This window comes from Urocitellus parryii, chromosome 3, assembly GCF_045843805.1.
Source record: "Urocitellus parryii isolate mUroPar1 chromosome 3, mUroPar1.hap1, whole genome shotgun sequence".
In the NCBI taxonomy this organism is placed as follows: Eukaryota; Metazoa; Chordata; class Mammalia; order Rodentia; family Sciuridae; genus Urocitellus; species Urocitellus parryii.
In genome coordinates, this window is record NC_135533.1 from 87268811 (window position 1) to 87287940 (window position 19130).

Sequence of the window (19130 nt, forward strand, 5' to 3'; positions counted from 1 at the left end):
CCACCGTGCTTGGGAAAGCCAAGAATTAGAAGTTTAAGGATTGGAAGGGCTTCTGAGAAGGCCACAACAAAATGGATGTTTACATGGACCTCGTGCTTGCTATAATATACAGTGATGGAAACAGAGCCTTTCTTCTTTGAGCTAATTTACTGAGTGTTTGGTTAAACCAAGCCTAGGGGTTGGGGGGTACTTTTCAGGTGTGTTTTTAAAAGTAGCTAAAATTAGCCAAGTGTGGTGATACACACCTGTAATCCCAGCAACTGGGGAGCTAAGGCAGAAGGATCCCAAGTTCAAGGCCAACCTCAGCAACTTAGTGAGGCTCTAAGCAACTCAGCAAGATCCTGTCTCAAAATTAAAAAAATAAAAAGGCTGGGGATGTAGCTCAGTGGTCAAGTGCTCCTGGGTTAAATCCCCAGTACCTAATAATAATAATAATAATAATAATAATAATAATGCAGATGAGCAGAGTGTATTGTTCATAAATTCTGCTAAATTGTGTTAAAATGGAAAAAAACTTTCAGCCTAAAATGCACTTGGACCCCCACTTCCTTAATTCAGCAAACCCCTCCAAAGAGCCTCCTGTGTGAAGCAAAACCATCTCCGTCTTCATTAAGAGTGTTTTAGGTAGACTCTGAAGCCTGCTCTGGGGGAGATGTGGCTTATCTGCTAGGTGAGCTGGCTCAGAGTGACAGCTTAGAAAACACACACAGATTTGAGTCTCTATCATCTCGTATGAGTTTTGGAAAGTAAATTACTTGGCCTGTGCTTTAGTTGCATTACATGGATGTGTACCTGGGCATATAGAGATGAAGTCACATGAGCAGGCCCTGACCCTTTGGTCACTTCAGTCAGGCAAGGGCATACCCCACCCTCTGAGGAGCCACCAGTTTGCGTATTTCATGCTCAGTCACAAACAGGGCTCTGCTGGCTGCATCCCAGTTGCTCCCTTTAGTCGCTGGCTGAGCTGCTGGGACCACGCTTCGCTAGCTGTGCTGTGGGATAACAAAGCAGGAGGGGTAATTAAAATTCATAGATGTTCCAAAAATAAATCTCATCTAGAAACTAATTTGAAAGCTAGCTACTACATGCTTTGCATCCTAATGAGTTAAGGAGCTGACTTTTTTTTTTTTTTCCTGCTGCCATATTGATGGAGGTACCAATAAGCTCTTTTGTGACCAAAAAAGGCCAGTTTGAGTGGGGAAGAAGAGCAAGGGCCCAGGATAATCTACAAAGTAGGCGATGAATTCTAAAGTCCAGGCAGGTGGTAAAGGAGCTGAGCTGTACGTTGAAGGACCTTCACACGGAGGCACTTCTTAGGAAATTAAGAATGGGAGAGGTGAGAGGAACAACTTCATGAGAAGAGCTGTAGATTCCAGAAGCTCTTCCAGGAGTTCCAGATTTTCTTCCAGAATTTCTAGGAGTTGCAGAATCTTAGGCTGTGCCCCAGAAGGCTTGGCATCTTTCATGAACCCATTCTGTCATGGGTTGAATTATGTCCCCACAAAATTGATATATAGAAGTCCTTACCTCCAGTATATCTCAGGATGGTACCTTATTTGGAAATAGGATCACTGAAGATATAATTGTTTTAAATGAAGTCATACTGAAGTGGGCCCTAAGTTCAATAGGGCTGGTTTTCTTATAAAAAGAGAAAATTGGGCATTGCCATACACACGGGGATAAAGTGGTAGAAGAGGAAAGCAGAGGTTGGGATGATGCTAAAGATTTCCAGCAAAGCACCAGAAGCTGGTCAGGAGACATGGAACAGATTGCCTCTCACAGTCCTCAGATGGAACCAGCCCCACAGACACTATGATCTTGCACATCACATCTAGGCTCCAAAGCCATGGAATAATAAATTTCTCCTGCTTATACCATCCAGTCTGTGGTACTTTGTTATTGCAACCCTACAAACTCATACCTACTTTTGGAGCTTTTCAGAAGTGTGTTACTTTAATGAAAAAAAAAAGTGAGAATAAAATTTAAAGCAGCAATTCCTTATGTCAATGGAGCAGTCGTCTAATCTGATCTTGACTCGGGTCACTTGTTGCAGGTGGCTTAGTCCTATTTCCTGAACCAGGCAATCAATTTTGCATGCCATAAGAGTGGAGAGGACTTTTTTCTTAAGAGACATCCTTGTGTCATGGAGCTGCTACACGTTTAGAAGGAGGAGACTCAGCATAGATAGCATCAGCCATTCTGATGATCTAGACTCTAGACTTCCAATTCTAGTTCTTTCTTTTTTTCTTTCTTTCTTTTTTAAATTGTGGTTAAATACACAACATAAAATTTGCCATCTTAATTGTTTTTAGTGTCCAGTTTAACTGGACAAGGGCATCATACTGTTAAGCAGCCACCACCACCATCCAGCTCCAGAACTCTTCATCTTGTAGAACTTCAGCTCTGTACCCATCAAACAACAATCCTCTATTTCTCCCTCCTCCCAACCCGTGGCAACCACTCTTCCTCTTCTTTCTCCTAGATTTGACAACTCTGGGTACTTCACATAAATAGAATTGTACACTTCCTCCTGTAACTTGTTTATTTTACTCAGCATAACGTCCTGAATGTTCATACATGTGGTGGCATGGGTCAGAATTTCCTTCCCTTAAACCGGTCAGCGTCACTCCAAGTGAATTTTGGCTGACTAAATAAAGACACAGACATAGAAAAGTACTTTTTTGGGTTCAATGACCACTTCTCAGCCACAGCTCCTACAGGAGGGGCAAGGTAGGCAAGAAAGAGGAGGAGCACACCTGGAACCTGGACTTTATTGGGGAGAAGCCACTCAAATGAGGCAAGGGTAGGGTTACAAGAAACAAGTGGGTGTAATCCAACCCCATTGGGTGATGCCCACTCCTGGAGCTGCACATCTCTTATCTGAGTGGAGGTAGGGTCCAAACGCATTGCAGTGGGTGCAATACCTGTTCAGTACCTCCTCACTCAGGACTTAAGGTGTGTACCTAGCTCCTGTCCAGAGCGACTCCCCGAAAGTATGCTTACACTACATTTTGTTTATCCATCCATACATCTATGGATACTTGTCTACACATTTTGGCTATTGTAAATAATGCTACTATGAACCTGTAAGTACAAATATATCTTTTGGGCCCTGCTTTCCATTCTTTTGTAAAGATACTTAGAAGTGGAATCACTGGGTCACATGGTAGCCCTTTTTTATAACATTTTTTTAGCAACCTCGATACTATTTTGCACAATGGATGTGCCATCTTACATTCCCATCAGTAGTCTACAAGGGTTCCGGTGACTACTTTTTGTTTTGCTTTGAGTTGCAATCCTGGTGGGTGTGACTCGATTTCTCATTGTAGTTTTGTGTTTACTTTTAAAGAGTGAATTTACCCAAAGAATGGTACCTAATGCAGGAAAATGCTGAGTTGATTGTTTTTTTCTGAAGATTTCCATCAGAAAACACATCCCCTTCCACACATTTCCTGTGTGGTGACTGATGCCAGCATCTTTTCATGAAACACAAGACAGAAGAGGCCACTGGACATTAACTTCAGTATTTTTTATTGTATGCTTGATGCATTTAGAGACAATCCCAAGGGCAAGCACTGGATAAAGGGACATTACCTGGTTTGTAGATAGTTGTACAAAAGACTGTTAAGACTACATGGTCAGTTCCCACTGCAGGAAACGAAGACTTTCTTTTTTATAATTCGCTGCCAGTAGCATTTTCCAGCTAATACATTTAAACTCTCACAACATTATTGCAAACATGTATATATTGGTTCCCACAAGAATTCTGCATGTGACATTTCAAGATGTATGGTGTCAATCAGATAAAGCACATTTTGACAAAAACCTAAGGAGGGCAGCAGGGACTTAAGACTGCGTGGAATGAAATGCCACAGCTACAGGAAGCATACAGTAGAACTGGGACAGCCAGGCATGTGACCTGCCACTCCTCCCCCTCCCAGAGAGCATGCCCAGTGAGGTGGGTCCCTTCGCTTTCTTCTCCCTGTGCTTCCTAAAGCTAAGAGCTCAGTTGAAGACCTCTCCAATAAAGGATGGGTGGGTCTCCAATCAGGAATGCAATTAGAGACCTCATGACAGACACAGGGTCCCATCTGTCTTCCCTGCTATCAGCCAGAGCTATGTGTCACCTGTACGGAGGTGAGATGACATCTCTTAGGATGCACAGTCATTTGCTTAGTCAACAATTACTTTTTAGACCTAATGATTCATCCAATAGTAAAGGAACTTCGTTGCTAAGATCTAAGAGGCATATACCGGCTCTGTTAGCTTGTAGGGTGGCTCCTAATAATAACATTAGGTCTTACATTACAGGGCACTAATGAATCTCCATAATTTTGATTATGTCCTTATTCTACCTAAGGTTCAAGCCACCTCCAAAAATGAAAGCACTATTATTTCTGCTTTGCTAATTTACTTTCACTGGAGTGTCTGCCCTTGATCTGAGGGCCGTCTTCACTTATGGTAAATCCCACCTAATAGACAAGACTAACTAGCTTATGATAGGTTACAGGGGAGGTGGGGGAGAGATTCTGTCCTTTATGGCCATGACTTCTTTCTGCACAAAGCATGCACTGGCACCCCACCTTCTTAATAGATATACAAATGGTATTTAGGAAGCTATTTACACATGGTGACCTTTAAACTTTAGTTTCATGTTTCATCTTGAATATTCATTTTCCCTATATAGCCTTCAGAAAAGCAATCCCTGGAAAAGAAATTATCCATGTAATAAGCATTCTTCCAAAGCAAAATCTGTTAGGAGCATTTAAAAGCAAACATTCCCCCTACAACAACCTACTCAAAATTCAACAACATATTTCTGACTGTTGTCACTAAACGTGAGTACAGCCACATCAGCAGACTGCTTGCTCTCTGTAGTCTTTCCCCACCCTTCCCAAATGCACAAAGAAACCTGAGCACTGCTATTCAGGTTTGACTGTACACAGACCCCCACCTCCATTGCTTGCTGGGAGGCACTAGGCCCACACAGAGGGCAGGCACACCCTCTAGCGGTAAGACATCGACATTACAGCTGTGACTGATGTACAGTTGGCCCTTTCCTGCCTGCAATGTTGGCCCTTTCCTGCACCCATTAGGTCATGATCTCCTAGGGCACAGGAAGTAGCTACTGTGTTTCCCACTGCACAACTGGCTGGGTAAAGACAACGAGTTGCTACGGTCATCTGTGACCTGGGCCACAGTAATAAAAGCAGGCCTTGGTGTGATTTATTTGCACTAGACTTCAGATCAAATCCTGTATTACCCTGACTATCTCAGACAGGTCAGGTCTGATAAAATGATTCCTAACCTGTGCAGGTGAGACCATGCATTGAAAGAGAGGATTTCTGCAACACCTCATTTTAAATAACCACTCCTCAGGTAGACTTTGGGAGGTAAGTACCTACATCATTCTCGAACTTCATCCTTTTCCTCCTTAGCAGCTTCTAGAATGGCCACTCCACCTAAGAGGAGATCCTCAACTCATCAGCAGTGAAAGCTCAGGTCAAACCTACACTACAGGCTGCCACTACTGGCTGCCATAAACTTGGTCAGCTGAAATAGTCTTCCCATCTGTACTTAGTGATTTCACATACAGAATTTACAAAACTGCTGAATAGAAAGTTCTTGGCAAATCTATACATACACGCTTGAAGGAGAGTTGTAGAAAGAAAATATTCATTCCCATAAAATTTCTGAGGCTGGGGACAAGGCTCGGTGGTAGAGAGCATTTGAGAGTGCTTGCCTCGCATACTCAAGGCTGTGGGTTTCATCCCCAGAACAACAACAAAAAAAAAAAAAAAAGGAAAAGAAAAACGTTAAAAAATCTCTGATCCTTGGTATTCTACCCACATAATGAGCAGCTGTGTCACTTTCAGCCTTCATGGGCTATGACATAGCTGCTGAGGAGTGACTACCCCTGAGCCATTTCCAAGTCTACTGATCCAATATTTCCTTTTGCTAGAATCATGTCAAGGATGATGAAGCATCATTAGACCCAAAGAGCACTCTCCCGCTAGCTGCTTTATTATCAGACACTCCTATCAGTCATCTCTGCCACTTTGCCATTGCAGGAGTTGGGAGAGAGTTCCATAGATGAAGGCAAGCCCCACCACTTCCCGCCCACTTCCACTACCAGTCTGGAAGCAGCTGCAGGGCATGAGGACTAAGGGGAAAGATCCAGGCGGTCAGCTGCTTCAGACACCCATGTGTGGGTTCTGACAGGTGGGCAGGAGGGGTGGAGTTGGACTGTGACCCCACAGAGATGTCCTCTTGTATCTGTCACCTTCTTGCCCTCTGAATGCCCAGTATGGAGCTCACCTGGTCTTCCTTGCCTACTTTTCTATGCTCTACTAGTGGGTCAAATCCTTTATGTGGATATGATATTGGAAGCAGATCAGCTGGAGTCTCTCTGCTGAGATAAAGTAGCGACTGCTCGAATCTCAACAACTTCAACTGCAATCTAAACAGTCAAGATTTTTTTTTTCCTTTTCTTTCCGTCATTAGCTGAGAGTCACAGTTGCATGGGGTGGGACTATGCCTCAGGGCCACTGAATGAATCCTAGATTAGATGCTGGTCACTAGACCAGGAGTCATCCCTACCCAAGGCCCCATCTACTTGGTAGGTGCACTGCTCTGTAGGGATAGCAGCATGTCTTTTGGGAGACCCACTTGGCGATCCTGGGAGGTCACTGGCACGGCTCCCTGAATCTCTAAGGTGTGTAGGTTCTGGCTAACAGTGCTTCCCAGCTCTCCCGCATATGAAGCAGGGTTGGGTCCACCACACACACGAGTACAGTGCATGGAAATCAGGTCCTTGGAGATCATGGACACTAGGACACAGATGGGGCGGCTGAGAGCCCCTTTATTCCCTCCCATTGGCTTCGTTCCCCAGGGAACACCTGTGGAAACTGCAGTGCCCACAGGCATGCGCCCAGGTGAAGAGCAGCTGGGGAGGTGCCCCCTGCCCTCCACACACACAGGAGCCTGTGTGCACCAACAAACGCCTTTTGTTAACCTGGAAGAAACGGGTACTGAAAGACTGAGACTTCAAAAGAGCTTGCTTTTCCCACCAACTCAACAAGGCGTAGCCTGTCTTTCAAGCCTCCATGAACTCTAGTCCTGCCAGAGGCTAATGTGTCCATTGTCACTGAAATACAAGAATAGCAGCTTCAGATCCACAATTTGTCACACAACTGAACGGGAGAGGCCAGAGGGATACGTGTTACATAGCAAAGGAAGGGGACCTACACGGCTGAGAAAGGGACATTTAGAGACACAAGGTAACAGTTGGATCTGGCTTCAGAAAAGGAGACCACCTGATAACTTTTCTCATTTTACTCAAACAGGAGAATGGTTTGTTTTGCTGGTCATTTAGTCAGGTGGGAAGTTTTAAATAAGAAGGGGAAAGGGAATGCTCACTTCACTTAAAGAACTTAATCTCCGTGTCGACACAGTCATAGAAAAGGTCCCCCACCTCGGCGGGGTCTGGGGGCTCAGGGCTGCTCAGGATTTCTTCCATGGCTTCCAGGCCTTGCTTCTCCAGCTCCATCATGGTCTTCTTCAGCACTCGGCCCTGCTCCTGAGGAAGGACACGGCCTTTGCACAGTCAGCACAACAGTGGGATTGTGGCTGTGGACACTGAGCCTCGGGGGTTCCGCTGGCTTCCTGCTCACAGTCCCATCCACCCACTCTGATCTGTTCCCAAACCACTGCCACGAGGGCCGTTCTAGAATGTGGCTGCTTCAGGATAAAATCCAGACTCCTAAGCGGCATTCAGGGAAGGCCCTGATGAGAAGAAAGGTCTTGTGGGCCTGACCTCTTGCCTCACTCTTCCTCTTCTTCAGCCAGACTGAATTAGCTGCACTCCTCCATCCTCATGATACTTTCCCCCACTGTACAGTGACTCTTCCCTCTAGTAGGTCCTTCCCTATGTCAACACTTGGGCAACTTGTGCCCATATTCAGATCTCCTTGGAAGGCCTTCCCTCTGGACCCCCACTGGACAATGCCTCTACTTTTACCATGGTTCCATCTTGTGATGGCCTGCCCACATGGCTATGTCACCCATTAGGTCATGATCTCCTAGGGCACAGGAATTGGACTTAATGGTGCCACCCAATGGCTGGGACATAGTAGGTGTACTGCAAAGATGTTTGCTGAATGCTCAATGAATGTTTATCTCCTGGGCACTCTTTTTAGGAGATGGTAAGAGCTCTTCCTCTAAGAAGGACCTGCTCATTTATAGTGGGTGACACTGAAGGCTTTCATTTACCCAATTAGTCCCAGAACTGAGAAGCCACTCTCCTTACTCATCCACTACTTCCTGATTCAACCCAAGAGTCATTTCTAAATTTCAAAACCCACCGATCCCATGGGCTCTTTCTACCCCTACATTCTCATTGCTTGATACCCACAAAACCAGACACCAGGAGGTGACAGTTTGAGTCTACCTGGGGCTTTCTGTCATCCACCTAGAAAATAAGCCCTGTCAGAAACTTTATTAACCAAGCTTCGATCATAGAAGACAGTTTGACTTTGAAAAAGTACTCTTAAAAAAAAATAAAAAATGGGAACTCAGCTGGGCATGGTGACACACGTGTGCCTGAAATCCCAGTGGCTTGGGAGGCTGCATCAGGAGGATCAGAGGTTCAAAGACAGCCTCAGCAATTTAGTGAAGTCCTAAGCAACTCAGTGAGAACCTGACTCTAAATTTAAAAGGGGAGGGGGACTGGGGATGTGGTTCAGTGGTTAAGTGCCCCTGGGTTCAATCCCTGGTACAAAAAAAAAAAAAAGAAAGAAAAACTGGGAATGTGAGACTCTTTTTCTAAATGATATCGGTAGTATGGAAAAATATGCTTAACATAAAATTTGGCACATGATGGTTGTGCAACCACCACCACCATCCATTTCCAGAGCATTTTTGGAGAATTACTTTTTGGAAATAGCATATAGATTGCATCTTTAAATAAAGCTCTGCCAATCAAGTATAGCTTCTTAGCCCTAAAAGATTGCAAAGAATTTTTAGAAAGCACAGAAGCAGGTCTCCCTTCTAGAACTGCACATCTCTATTCCTCCTAAGTCAACAGTAAATCAGAGAGAGCCTGGCCCATTGAGTTCCAGAACTTGAGAAGTAAAGGCTTTGTTTTACTTGGTTTCAGGAGATTGGGGAGGAAAAGGAGCACCCGCATTCTAGGAAGGCCTGGGGAACCTGGCTTCCCGGGAGGAGACTGGCCAAGAGGAGAGGAGGCTAACGGACTCCCTGACTCCTTCCTCATGGACCTCACTACCCTCCCTGGACCCTCACCCAGGCTCACCTGGTCACTCTCGATGACAGCACGTGCCCACTCGTGGGCCTTGTACAGCTCATGCCGGCGGTCTGGTTTCTCCTGGAACCGAGGCTCCTTTTTAGCAGGGTCATCGTCCCCAAAACAGGGAGACTGTGCTTTGGGAACGAGTTTTACATCATCAACAAAGATGAAAGGCTTGAATATGGACCTGGAAAGAAAGGACAGTCAGACTGAGCATAGGGTGTGAGGACACCCAGAGACTGTCTCTGTATTCAGCAATCATTTTCAGAGCCAACTCATGGCAGGTGGGTGCGTGCCAAGAGAAACACATCGCATGTTTTAGTAACTATTTTAATAAAACTAACAGCCATTTACAAGCTGCAAATTCTTCTATTTACAGTGAGGAGACACCGAAACAGAATTTTTCTGTCGTGGAAAGAGCATCCGAGAGGACTCTTTTAAGTTGTATAAAGTGAGGCAAAAAAGACGCATGGTGTTCTGGGAAAAGGATGGAATGGATGGTCAATTTGAAATGAAAGATCTGCCCCTTTCACTCCTGGAAAGGAAGGGTCTTTTGGTTTTGAGATTCTCATTGGAAAATCTTTGTAAGATCTCTCATAGCCTCAAGGAGGGGACAGATTAAGACAGATGAAGCAGAAGTTCCCAGAGACCCCAGAGGGGACACCTGCAGAGAAGCAGAAATCTGGCTGTGTGAAAGCAGGTGCTGGGCAGAGTGAGGGGCCGATGCCCCTTTATTCTTTGATCCAGCTCTTCTGGCAGGACTGATGTCTGGCAGGCAGGCATGTGTGAATATCCTTATGCATGGCTTGCACACATCATCACACACACACACACACACACCCCAAGAGAGCCATGCACGTCAAGAGCTGTGGCCTGGAATTCCAGGCCAGTGTCACAGCTGATGAACACTGGGAAGGACACTTATTCTCCCCTCTCCACACCCGGAGAAAACACTGCTGGGCAGAGGGGCACTCCTGGTAGGCATGGGCACTGCTGGACCTGCGGCCTAATGTTAGCCAAGCCGTGGGGCAGCGCCTGCAATAATGATAGGAGAGCGTGAGCCACGTGCACATCTCATGTGTTTTCAATTCATCAGATTTGGACTTTTCTTTGCCCCTCCAGGGGTGTACCCTGTCCCACTCCAAGGAGACTCCATTGGGTTAGAAGTGAGCTTGGATGCTTTTTCAGCCCAGAGGTGTTAAGATGTGAAGCAGCCAGAGCGACCTTGCCATTGTGCCCTGAAACTACATTCATGTGAACCATGATCTGAAAAGGACTGGTGATCAGTCACCCTTGCTCCCCCAGCTGTGTCCTTGGACTTACAGCATCAGCATCCCTGCCCTGTCCTGTCCTGCTGAAGCAGAATCTGCATTTTTAACAAGATCCCGGGGGATTCATAACATCTGGGTCTGAGAAGCACAGTCGTAGAGAACAGTAGTGGGAAATAACCTCTCTGTTAGTTTCCTGAGGTGATCACAGGAAAGGGCTTGAGAGAGCACTGACACTGGTTACAGCATCTAATTTAACCTGCATGTCAAAGGCAATGAGAATTTGCACCCCACGGTGATGGAGTGAGTGGTACTAATTAAGGATGCATGTGGGGGACTCTGCCATCCTCTGCAGGTGATACATATCATTCATATGGGAGACTGGTCCCCTCCTCAGCCCTACTGCTGGGGAACACAAGGCGTGCCAACCTGGGCGGAATCAAGGCATATCCCTCCTTAGCCACCATCAAAGGAAGTCGCCCAAGACATAGGGAAGCTACTTACACAGAGGGAAGACACACTTCCACCCCCTACAGCTTCTTGGAAACGGATCGTTCCTTTTCCCTTCTACTGACTGTTGGATATGAAAAATGAATTAATACAAAACTTCAAACTGTCAAAACCAATTCTGATTACCTAGGAAGTGGGAGAGAAAGAGTGTGCCCAGCACAGAAGGGCATCCAGAGCTGTCTCTGGGTCCCTCTGGTCTCCAATGACACAACTACATCCCAACCAGCAAGAGTCCTATCAGATCCTGCAGGACCAGACAGTACCAGGGCGTTCTGAGGGGTTCCTGATTTTTCCCAGTGCTGGGGACTGAACCCAGGGCCTCATGCTCACTAGATACACACTCTGCCAATGAGCCCAGCCCTGCCAAGAGTGTTCCGAAAAGCCTGTGTACATCCTACAGGAGTTGCCACACAATGGCCGGCAGGCTCTGTGACTAACATAGAGACTCTCTGCTGACAGGGGCCTGAAGGTCCCAAGCCCACTCCTCAGTCCACACCTACTGGGTCACAGGGCTCTGCATTGGGTAGAGCCGGTGACAGCATGGCTCCCCATGGTGTGAGGCTCTGTAGTGGGACTGGTGCAGGCTCCAGCATCAGCAGCCAAGGGAGTTGCAGGCTCCAGCAGAGCCCACTGCACCCTGGCTACAAGGGGGGCCCTTGGAGAGGAGGCCCGTCTCCCAGCCCCAGGCCACAATGATATTCACCTGCTGCTTCTTACAGGCTCACACTGCACCTTTGTTCTCTAGCACTTAAAGCTGGAGTGGAGTAACCTCCTCATTGGGAAACCTGCCTTTATATTTCTGGAACCTAAGTGCCTTGCTCACCAGGTATCTCTTCTGATACACTGACCCCAAGGGAGAACCTTGCCCGCCAGAGGGGCTGGAAAGAGACATCTTGGCAGCACCTGCTGGGCTGAGTTGCCTTGTGACAGGTGGGACAAAGAACAGCCTGGGACTGGGACTGGGGGCATGAGTACTCTCTCTGCCTCTGACCAGCTGGGGGCTGATGTTTTCCCTTTCTTGGGCTCACCTGGACTAAAGTGGTCCCTTCCAGCTTCTAAAGCTGTCTTGCCATTTCTATGTCTTTGTCCTGAGACCTGTGAACTTGTAACTCCACTTCAACCCACAGTCACAGTCTTCTGCACCCAATATATAGGACACTGGTAGTAAAGAATGCTCTGTTTGATATAACTTCAAACCCAGTCGAAGCCCCCTGGAATATGGAGATTAGTTTAATTCATGACAGTGTCTAGCAGCTTTTCTAAAATAAGAGGTACTGTATGTTCAGACCTCCCACCTATCGGTTTGGTCTTAAAAATAAAAATATGAGCAGGTGCCCATAATATTTTAAGCAGCCTAAGATTTCCAAAAACATCTTTCCATACTCTCATGAGGAAGTCAGCATCTTCGACTGCTAAAAACACAAAGTATAAATTCGTCAAGGTGTTTAAAGGAAGAATTTTTGAGATTCAATAAATTATATAAATAATAAAAATTTTAAAATAAAATTATTTATAGAATAAGAAATATAATTATTGTTGATAATACACTGCAATAATATTAATATTAATTTAAATGAGAATTTGGAAATTATCTATAATTCAAGTTTGATCATTTGTACCTATGTACTATATCCCAAAAAAGGGGAACCTAGTTACCTCGGTAGCTCCAAATATTGTGACTTCTTACCAATCCTTATTGAAAATTTACATTGAAAAATCTAAATTGATGGGCTGGGGTTGTGGCTCAGTGGAGAGCACATGCCTAGCACCTGTGAGGCACTGGATTTGATCCTCAGCATTGAATTAAAAAATAAACAAGTAAATCAAGTTATATAAAAAAGACACCATTAATAAAATTTTTTAAAAATCCAAATGGATAAGGAGCTACACTGGCATGTTCCCATATTTGAACCTCAGATGGCAGCCTCTTCAATACCACTTGAAGAAATGTATGGCAACTGATAGCCCAGAAATATTAAATGACTTGACTTATCCAACTAGTGTCACATATCCAAATAGTGTCAAAGCTGAAACTGGGTGGTGACCACTCCTCTCCACCACCTTTCCAGGAGGAGGCTCACTTCATCGTGTATGTGGAGTGACATAGAGTGTGTCCTGTAGTTGGCTCTAAGTGGGACATAGCAGAGAGGCTCCAGACAGTCCAGGGCTGGATTCTGAGGATGATCTTCAGAAAAATCACCTAGACAGAACTCACTGTGGTCATTCAGCCCCTCCACAGTATGACATGAATATAAGATGTTAGGTCCAAAGGGAGGAAGTGCTTCCAATGGCCAAGGGCATCACAGGGCCAGAAGAGTACTTTAAGAGACTCTACTGAGGGGGCTGGGCTGTAGCTCAGTGGTAGAGCACTTGCCTAGCATGCATGAGGCACTGGGTTTGACCCTCAGCACCACATAAAAATAAACAAATAAAATAAAAAGACTCTACTGAGGGACACTGAAGCCAACAAGACCATGAACAACACTACAGGGAGCCATGTCCTTGCCACCTTCAGCTCTCAACGAGACAGGTCTAAGGTCTGAGGCACACAGCCTCATGACACACGGCACAGCTTGGTCTTCCAAGATCTGACTCAGAGACGTGCAGGAAGTTTAGCCTTGAGTGACACTTTGAACACAGCACGAAACAGTTCCACTGGTAGCACCTTTGCCTTATCTGCCCATTTTTCTTTCCAGAACCTTCTGGTAGATGCACCAAACTAGAGTTAAAAAAAAAAAAAAGAAAGGAAATCTGTTTTCCCATAATTTGTTTTCTCATTTGGAAGAACAAAAAAATTATCATGAAAATCTCTATAAAGTTTTACAGCCTAGCACAGATTTCAGTGTTTGCATTTGCATCTCCTGGCTCTGCTCTTCTCATGTTCATTTGTTCTTCATTCAGCAAATATATGTTGGGTCTGACTGAGTGCCTGACAAATATTAGGGAGGCAGCAGTGAATACACAGGGCAAAACTTCTGTCCCATTTTACAGGTGAGATGACTGAGGCTCACAGAATCCTAGTGCTTTGTCCAAAGTCACATTCCTAACCAATAGTGGACCTACAACTAAACTCAGACCTTCTACATCCAAAGTCTGTTTTCCCTACTACTTCCCAACCTTGTATCCTGTTGGTATTTTTCATATACATTGTGTAACTGCAAAAAAATAAGGATTTTTTTGTTTTCTGGGCTTGGGATTTTATTATCTGTGGCCAGTCAACCATTCCAGCCACAAAGTTCCAGCCACAAATGTGGCTCTATTCTTGCTGAAGATGTGGACACTCCCCAGCAATGAAACCAGGCTGGTCTTGTAACCCAGAATCCCCGCAAATCCACTGAGGATCATTAGTCCCTGAAAGAAAAACACAAGCCCCTGCTCAGATAAGTCTGCTACACCATGAACCAATCTGAAAGGCATTTATAATAACTGGTTTCCCTCAAAAGGCAGGTGTCCTTCTGAGGGGTTCACCTATGGGCCGTTCCAGCTCTAGTGTGACAATATGTCACCTGAATCATATTGTCAGAGTCAAACCTGGCTGAGAGCAAAACCAGTCAGTGAAGAGAATTTTAGAGAATTTTTTGGAGCATACGATAACCTTGGGGATGGTGATTTGGATCCAGAAGCTTGGGAGGTTTGGAAAGTCCAAAGTGTAGGGTGGAGAGAAGCAGTATGGGAAGAGCTCAGAATGAAAGGAGGGGAGGGAGCCATATGCCTTGGGGTCTCAGCTCTGTATATCTGCAGGCAGGGCTGATGTGGTTGCCAAGGCTAACCTAGGATGCCCGGGTTTCCAATAACAAAAAGGTAACCCCCGAAGCTGAGATTTGAAAGATCCAAATGACACAGTCTTAGCCAATCTAATTTAGCCTCTCAATGGTAGTGCACTGAGAGAAGACAATGAAACAAAGAAAGCTCAGAAAGAAAAAGAGGGAGGGGAGACACCCCCCATGACCCAGGGTTCTTAAATTACCTTCTCTAACCCTTTTGGTTTACCAAGCCTATATCTTTGATTGTTAGTCTATAAGGACCTCTCGGTGCTATACTGGTCTGACAACTACATCTTTAAAAATAATAAGCCCAGATTTATGGTATTTGCAGAATTCTTTGGTATTTATATACCCTCTGTGGCCCTTTTCAAGACAATAGTGGCATCACAGATCATGGAGTTGGGCAGAGAGACCCACGATCAGCTCTCCTTGCCTCGAGCACACTCTAAGACTCTACATCTTACCCTGTCTCAAAATGGCAAGGCACCTCTCCAAGTATTCTTTCTCTACCAGTTCTTCCTATCAACGAAGCTTTGACGACTACTAGCTTCCAGTAAAATGGCTTCCAAAGGTCAGAACCAATACACTGAAGTCTATCAGGTATCACTGCATCAGTGATCAAGGCACAAGCTGACCCAAGGGAATATGAATATGATGGAATTTGCCTTCTCCACAAAGCTAATTAAATGACTTTTCCTGTCCCTCAATCATTCAAACTCTGAGTTTTGTAATCTTTTTCCAACTCTCAAACTTGCAAGGTAGTTGGTACATGATAAGAAGGAAGAAGAGTTCAGGCACAGTGTCGCACGCCTGTTATCCCAGCAGCTCTGCTCGGGAGACTGAGGCAGGAGGATGGCAAGTTCAAAGCCAGCTGCAGTAATGACCAGGCTCTAAGCAACTCAGTGAGACCTTGTCTCTAAATAAAAACAAAATAGGGCTAGGGATGTGGCTCAGTGGCTCAAGCACCCCTGAGATCAATCCCCAGTACCCTACCCGCAAAAAGTCCACTACTCTGACACTATCTCCCAAAAACGTCTCTCTAACATTTTTAGCACTGGGAGGAGTCAGCTAAGACCTCCTTGCTGTTACTACCCCCAAACCTGAGAGTAAGTAATTATGCTTCCTGCTGACAAAATGCACAATGTTGAGCATGCCCAATTACAGTGAAACATTGAAATGTGAATAAGAAAAAAAATAACCTATGACAGTTCTACAGTCAGGGTAGAAGACTGCAGCCCGTTTAACCAGGGAAGATAAAAATGAATGTCTTCCGGAAGGGCCTTAATCTTCTACAAGGTCTTTTCAATTAATTTAACCATGAATAATTTCCTTTTTGAATTACTTGAAATTTTCCATTTTAAATATCAGAAGGCTATTTCTCAACCCATTTCTGCAATTAGATTAAGCCCTGAACTTCACGCTGGGAAACAGAATTCCTTTCTATTCGTTTCCTGACAACACAAAGTCCTGGGTCCTAAGGAGAGTTAAAGCAAGTATCTGAGACTTTAGAGACAAGAGAGTTGGTTCAATTCAACCCACTCCTGTTTCCTAAAGAATAATGTCCAAATATCTTAGCAGAACATTCCAGATGCTTCAAAATAGAACCTAAATGCCCTGTGTACCCCACAGACCAGCGGAGTCCTCACAAGATACCTCCAAGACATCAGTGATAGGGGAGAAAACAAGTCACAGTCCATCAGCAGGGAGGGTGGTAGGAGCCCTAATTCTGGGACCAAGTTGTAGGTGGAAGGTGGGCCCATGGAACCAAGTGTTCAGAACTGAGAGATCAACCCAAGAAAAAACAGCTGGAATCAAAAAGAAGGAGAACCCAGAACACCGCAGAGTGGTTGAAGCTGGCCTTTAGGGACCCTGTGAGGGTGGCTGGGCTTGTTTATGGAGGGCGGGAGGAGGAAGAGATAGAAACCTGATCCCCAGCCTCATCTACAAGAGGAAGCGTGCCCATCAACCTGTGTTCCGCCCCTTCATGCCTCTGTGCCTCTGTGCAGGCAGTTCTTCTACCTAGAGTGCCATTACTGCTTTTTGTACCGAATAAACTCTCACTTCTCCCACAGCGCTCACCTCTCCTCTGCAAAGTTCTTCCCTGTATCACCACATCTGTGCCACCTCTTTCTTGTACACACACCTCACCCCTAGTACTGAACAAGCACAATATTTGATATGCAGTAGGTGCTTAACAAGTTTTTGTTGAGCGAATGAAAAGTTAAAAATAGTTGGGTGGGGGGTTGTTGCTCAGTGATACAGCCCTTGCCTAGCATGTAGAAGGCCCTGGGTTTGATCCTCAGCACCACATAAAAATAAATAAATAAAATAAAGATTAAAAGAAAAAGAATAGTTTACACTAAATTCAATAGTTTCATATGGTGTTAGAAAGTTCTACTGATATTGGCAATAGTTTAAAAAATAAGGCCATCGGATCAGAAGTGCTTGGCTTTCCCCCTGAGTCATCTAAGTCAGAGAAAGACAGAAGGAAGGGAGGAAAAAAAGAGTCCTTTGATAGACACAATCCTTGTCTCATATTCCTGAATCAAGAGGAGAATAGATATTTTCAGCATCTAAAGGAATGAAATTTAACAGCTGCAGATTCTTTGGTAGTGAATTCAAAGGTTTAACAACTGATATTCAAAAAATCATAATGGTCAGTGGAACACCTGAAAAACACCTGAGAACCAATTGCTGTAGGCAGTCTTCTAGGGCTTTTCATACTGAGGATCGGACGTACCTGACAGATTCAGGGTCCACCTGAAGATTCTGATATAAAAGGTTTGGGTCAAGGCATCTTTGCCCCAAAACTCCCCCCCCCAAGCTATTGTAATAGTGAATGTAGTTATTATAATAGTGAATGAAGGCATTGAATGGTCGCCTCTAAGCCACTGATGATGTCACTTGTGGTATACACAGCTGAACATTAAAGGAGATGGGGTAGCTGTCTGCTTGGTAGGTCAGAGAGAGCCCTCATTAATAATAATTAAGGGCTGGGGATTTAGCTTGGTGGGTAGGGTGCTTGCCTGGTATGCTCAAGGCCCTATCCCCAGCATCAATAATAATGATAATAATGATAATAATAATAATAATAATAATAATAATTAGTAATAATAATAATTAGTAATAATAATAGTTAAGCCTACCATGTACTTACCTGGATCATCTCATGTGATCCTCCCAACAAGCGTGTAAAGGTAGGGACTGGTATTATTCCCACTGCACAATTATAGGAACGGGAACTTAGAGAGGCTAAGTAGCTTATACAGATACTAGGTGACAGAAGTGGGATTCCAAATCCTGACCAGTTATTCCAGAGACTGTGTTCTTAGCTACTGTGCAATGCTGTCTTTTTGCTAAAGTATTTGGGGGAAAAAAAAGTACCTCCCTAAAACACAATGTCTTAATAAAAGCTGCTTCAATCTATATCACTTCTGGACCATTTTGTCCAATAATGCATAGGAGCTGGGTTTTTTAATAAATCTTGGGCATTACACACACACACACACACACACACGGGTGTCTCTGTCTTTTGTTCATCTCTGTATCCCGATATCCAAATAGCACAATATTTGGCCCATTACACTCTCAGTAACTATTTGATGAATTTAAAAACACAATTCTGCAACCGTAATAACCACCATGTGACTATACCAGGCACTCCACTTAATCAAAGCTCCTGTGCTATGCAGCTCACATTGAAACAGACTGAAAACTGTGACTTAGCAACCCATGTGGAGGACACGGCCAGCGTGAACACACTGGGATACACATGCTTTCTCTCTGTGACTGTATCTTGAACAAACCTGGAAGGATCTGGGGTCCCAGTGAAGTAGTGAATGCACGGCGAGCTTCTGTTCTGAGGCAGGACAGACACTATACTGGCTGTGGTGAGGAAAGATTCAGAGTCTATGCAGACTCCACTGGCTTTGTCCCGTAAGATGTCAATCATTGTCTGTACAGTGATGCTTTCTGAAAAAGAGAGAGATGGATAGCGGGGATATAACTGTGGCACGTTGTTAACCAAAACCCATTCACTCCTTTCTTTTTTACATTAATAAGCCCCTGAAATTATTCGTGGGAACATAACCACTCAATGACAGAATGCATTTCCCTGCTTTCTTTGTGACTAAGTCTTTTCTTTTGTGACTAAGTCACTAATTGTGGTCAATTCTGACCAATGGGAGGTCAGTAGAAATGGTATGTGCAACTTCCTGGTCACATCCACATCCTTGCCTTTCATTTTCCTCCCTTCCTGCTTGCTGGGAGATGCCAACAATC

At 44.7% G+C, this 19130-nt stretch overlaps 1 protein-coding gene across 1 annotated transcript in view; it reads right to left on the minus strand.

Annotated features, from left to right (window-relative positions):
• Nucleotides 1–6862: 6862 nt before the first annotated feature.
• Scrn1 (secernin 1) overlaps nucleotides 6863–19130 on the minus strand; it is a 59983-nt gene continuing 47715 nt past the window's right edge. The window contains exons 6-8 of the mRNA XM_077796770.1: nucleotides 18656–18821; nucleotides 9314–9494; nucleotides 6863–7579 (exon numbers count right to left, since the gene is read on the minus strand). Coding sequence (XP_077652896.1) covers nucleotides 7421–7579; nucleotides 9314–9494; nucleotides 18656–18821 — 506 coding nt within the window. The 3' untranslated portion in view covers nucleotides 6863–7420. The remainder of the gene's footprint in view (nucleotides 7580–9313; nucleotides 9495–18655; nucleotides 18822–19130) is intronic.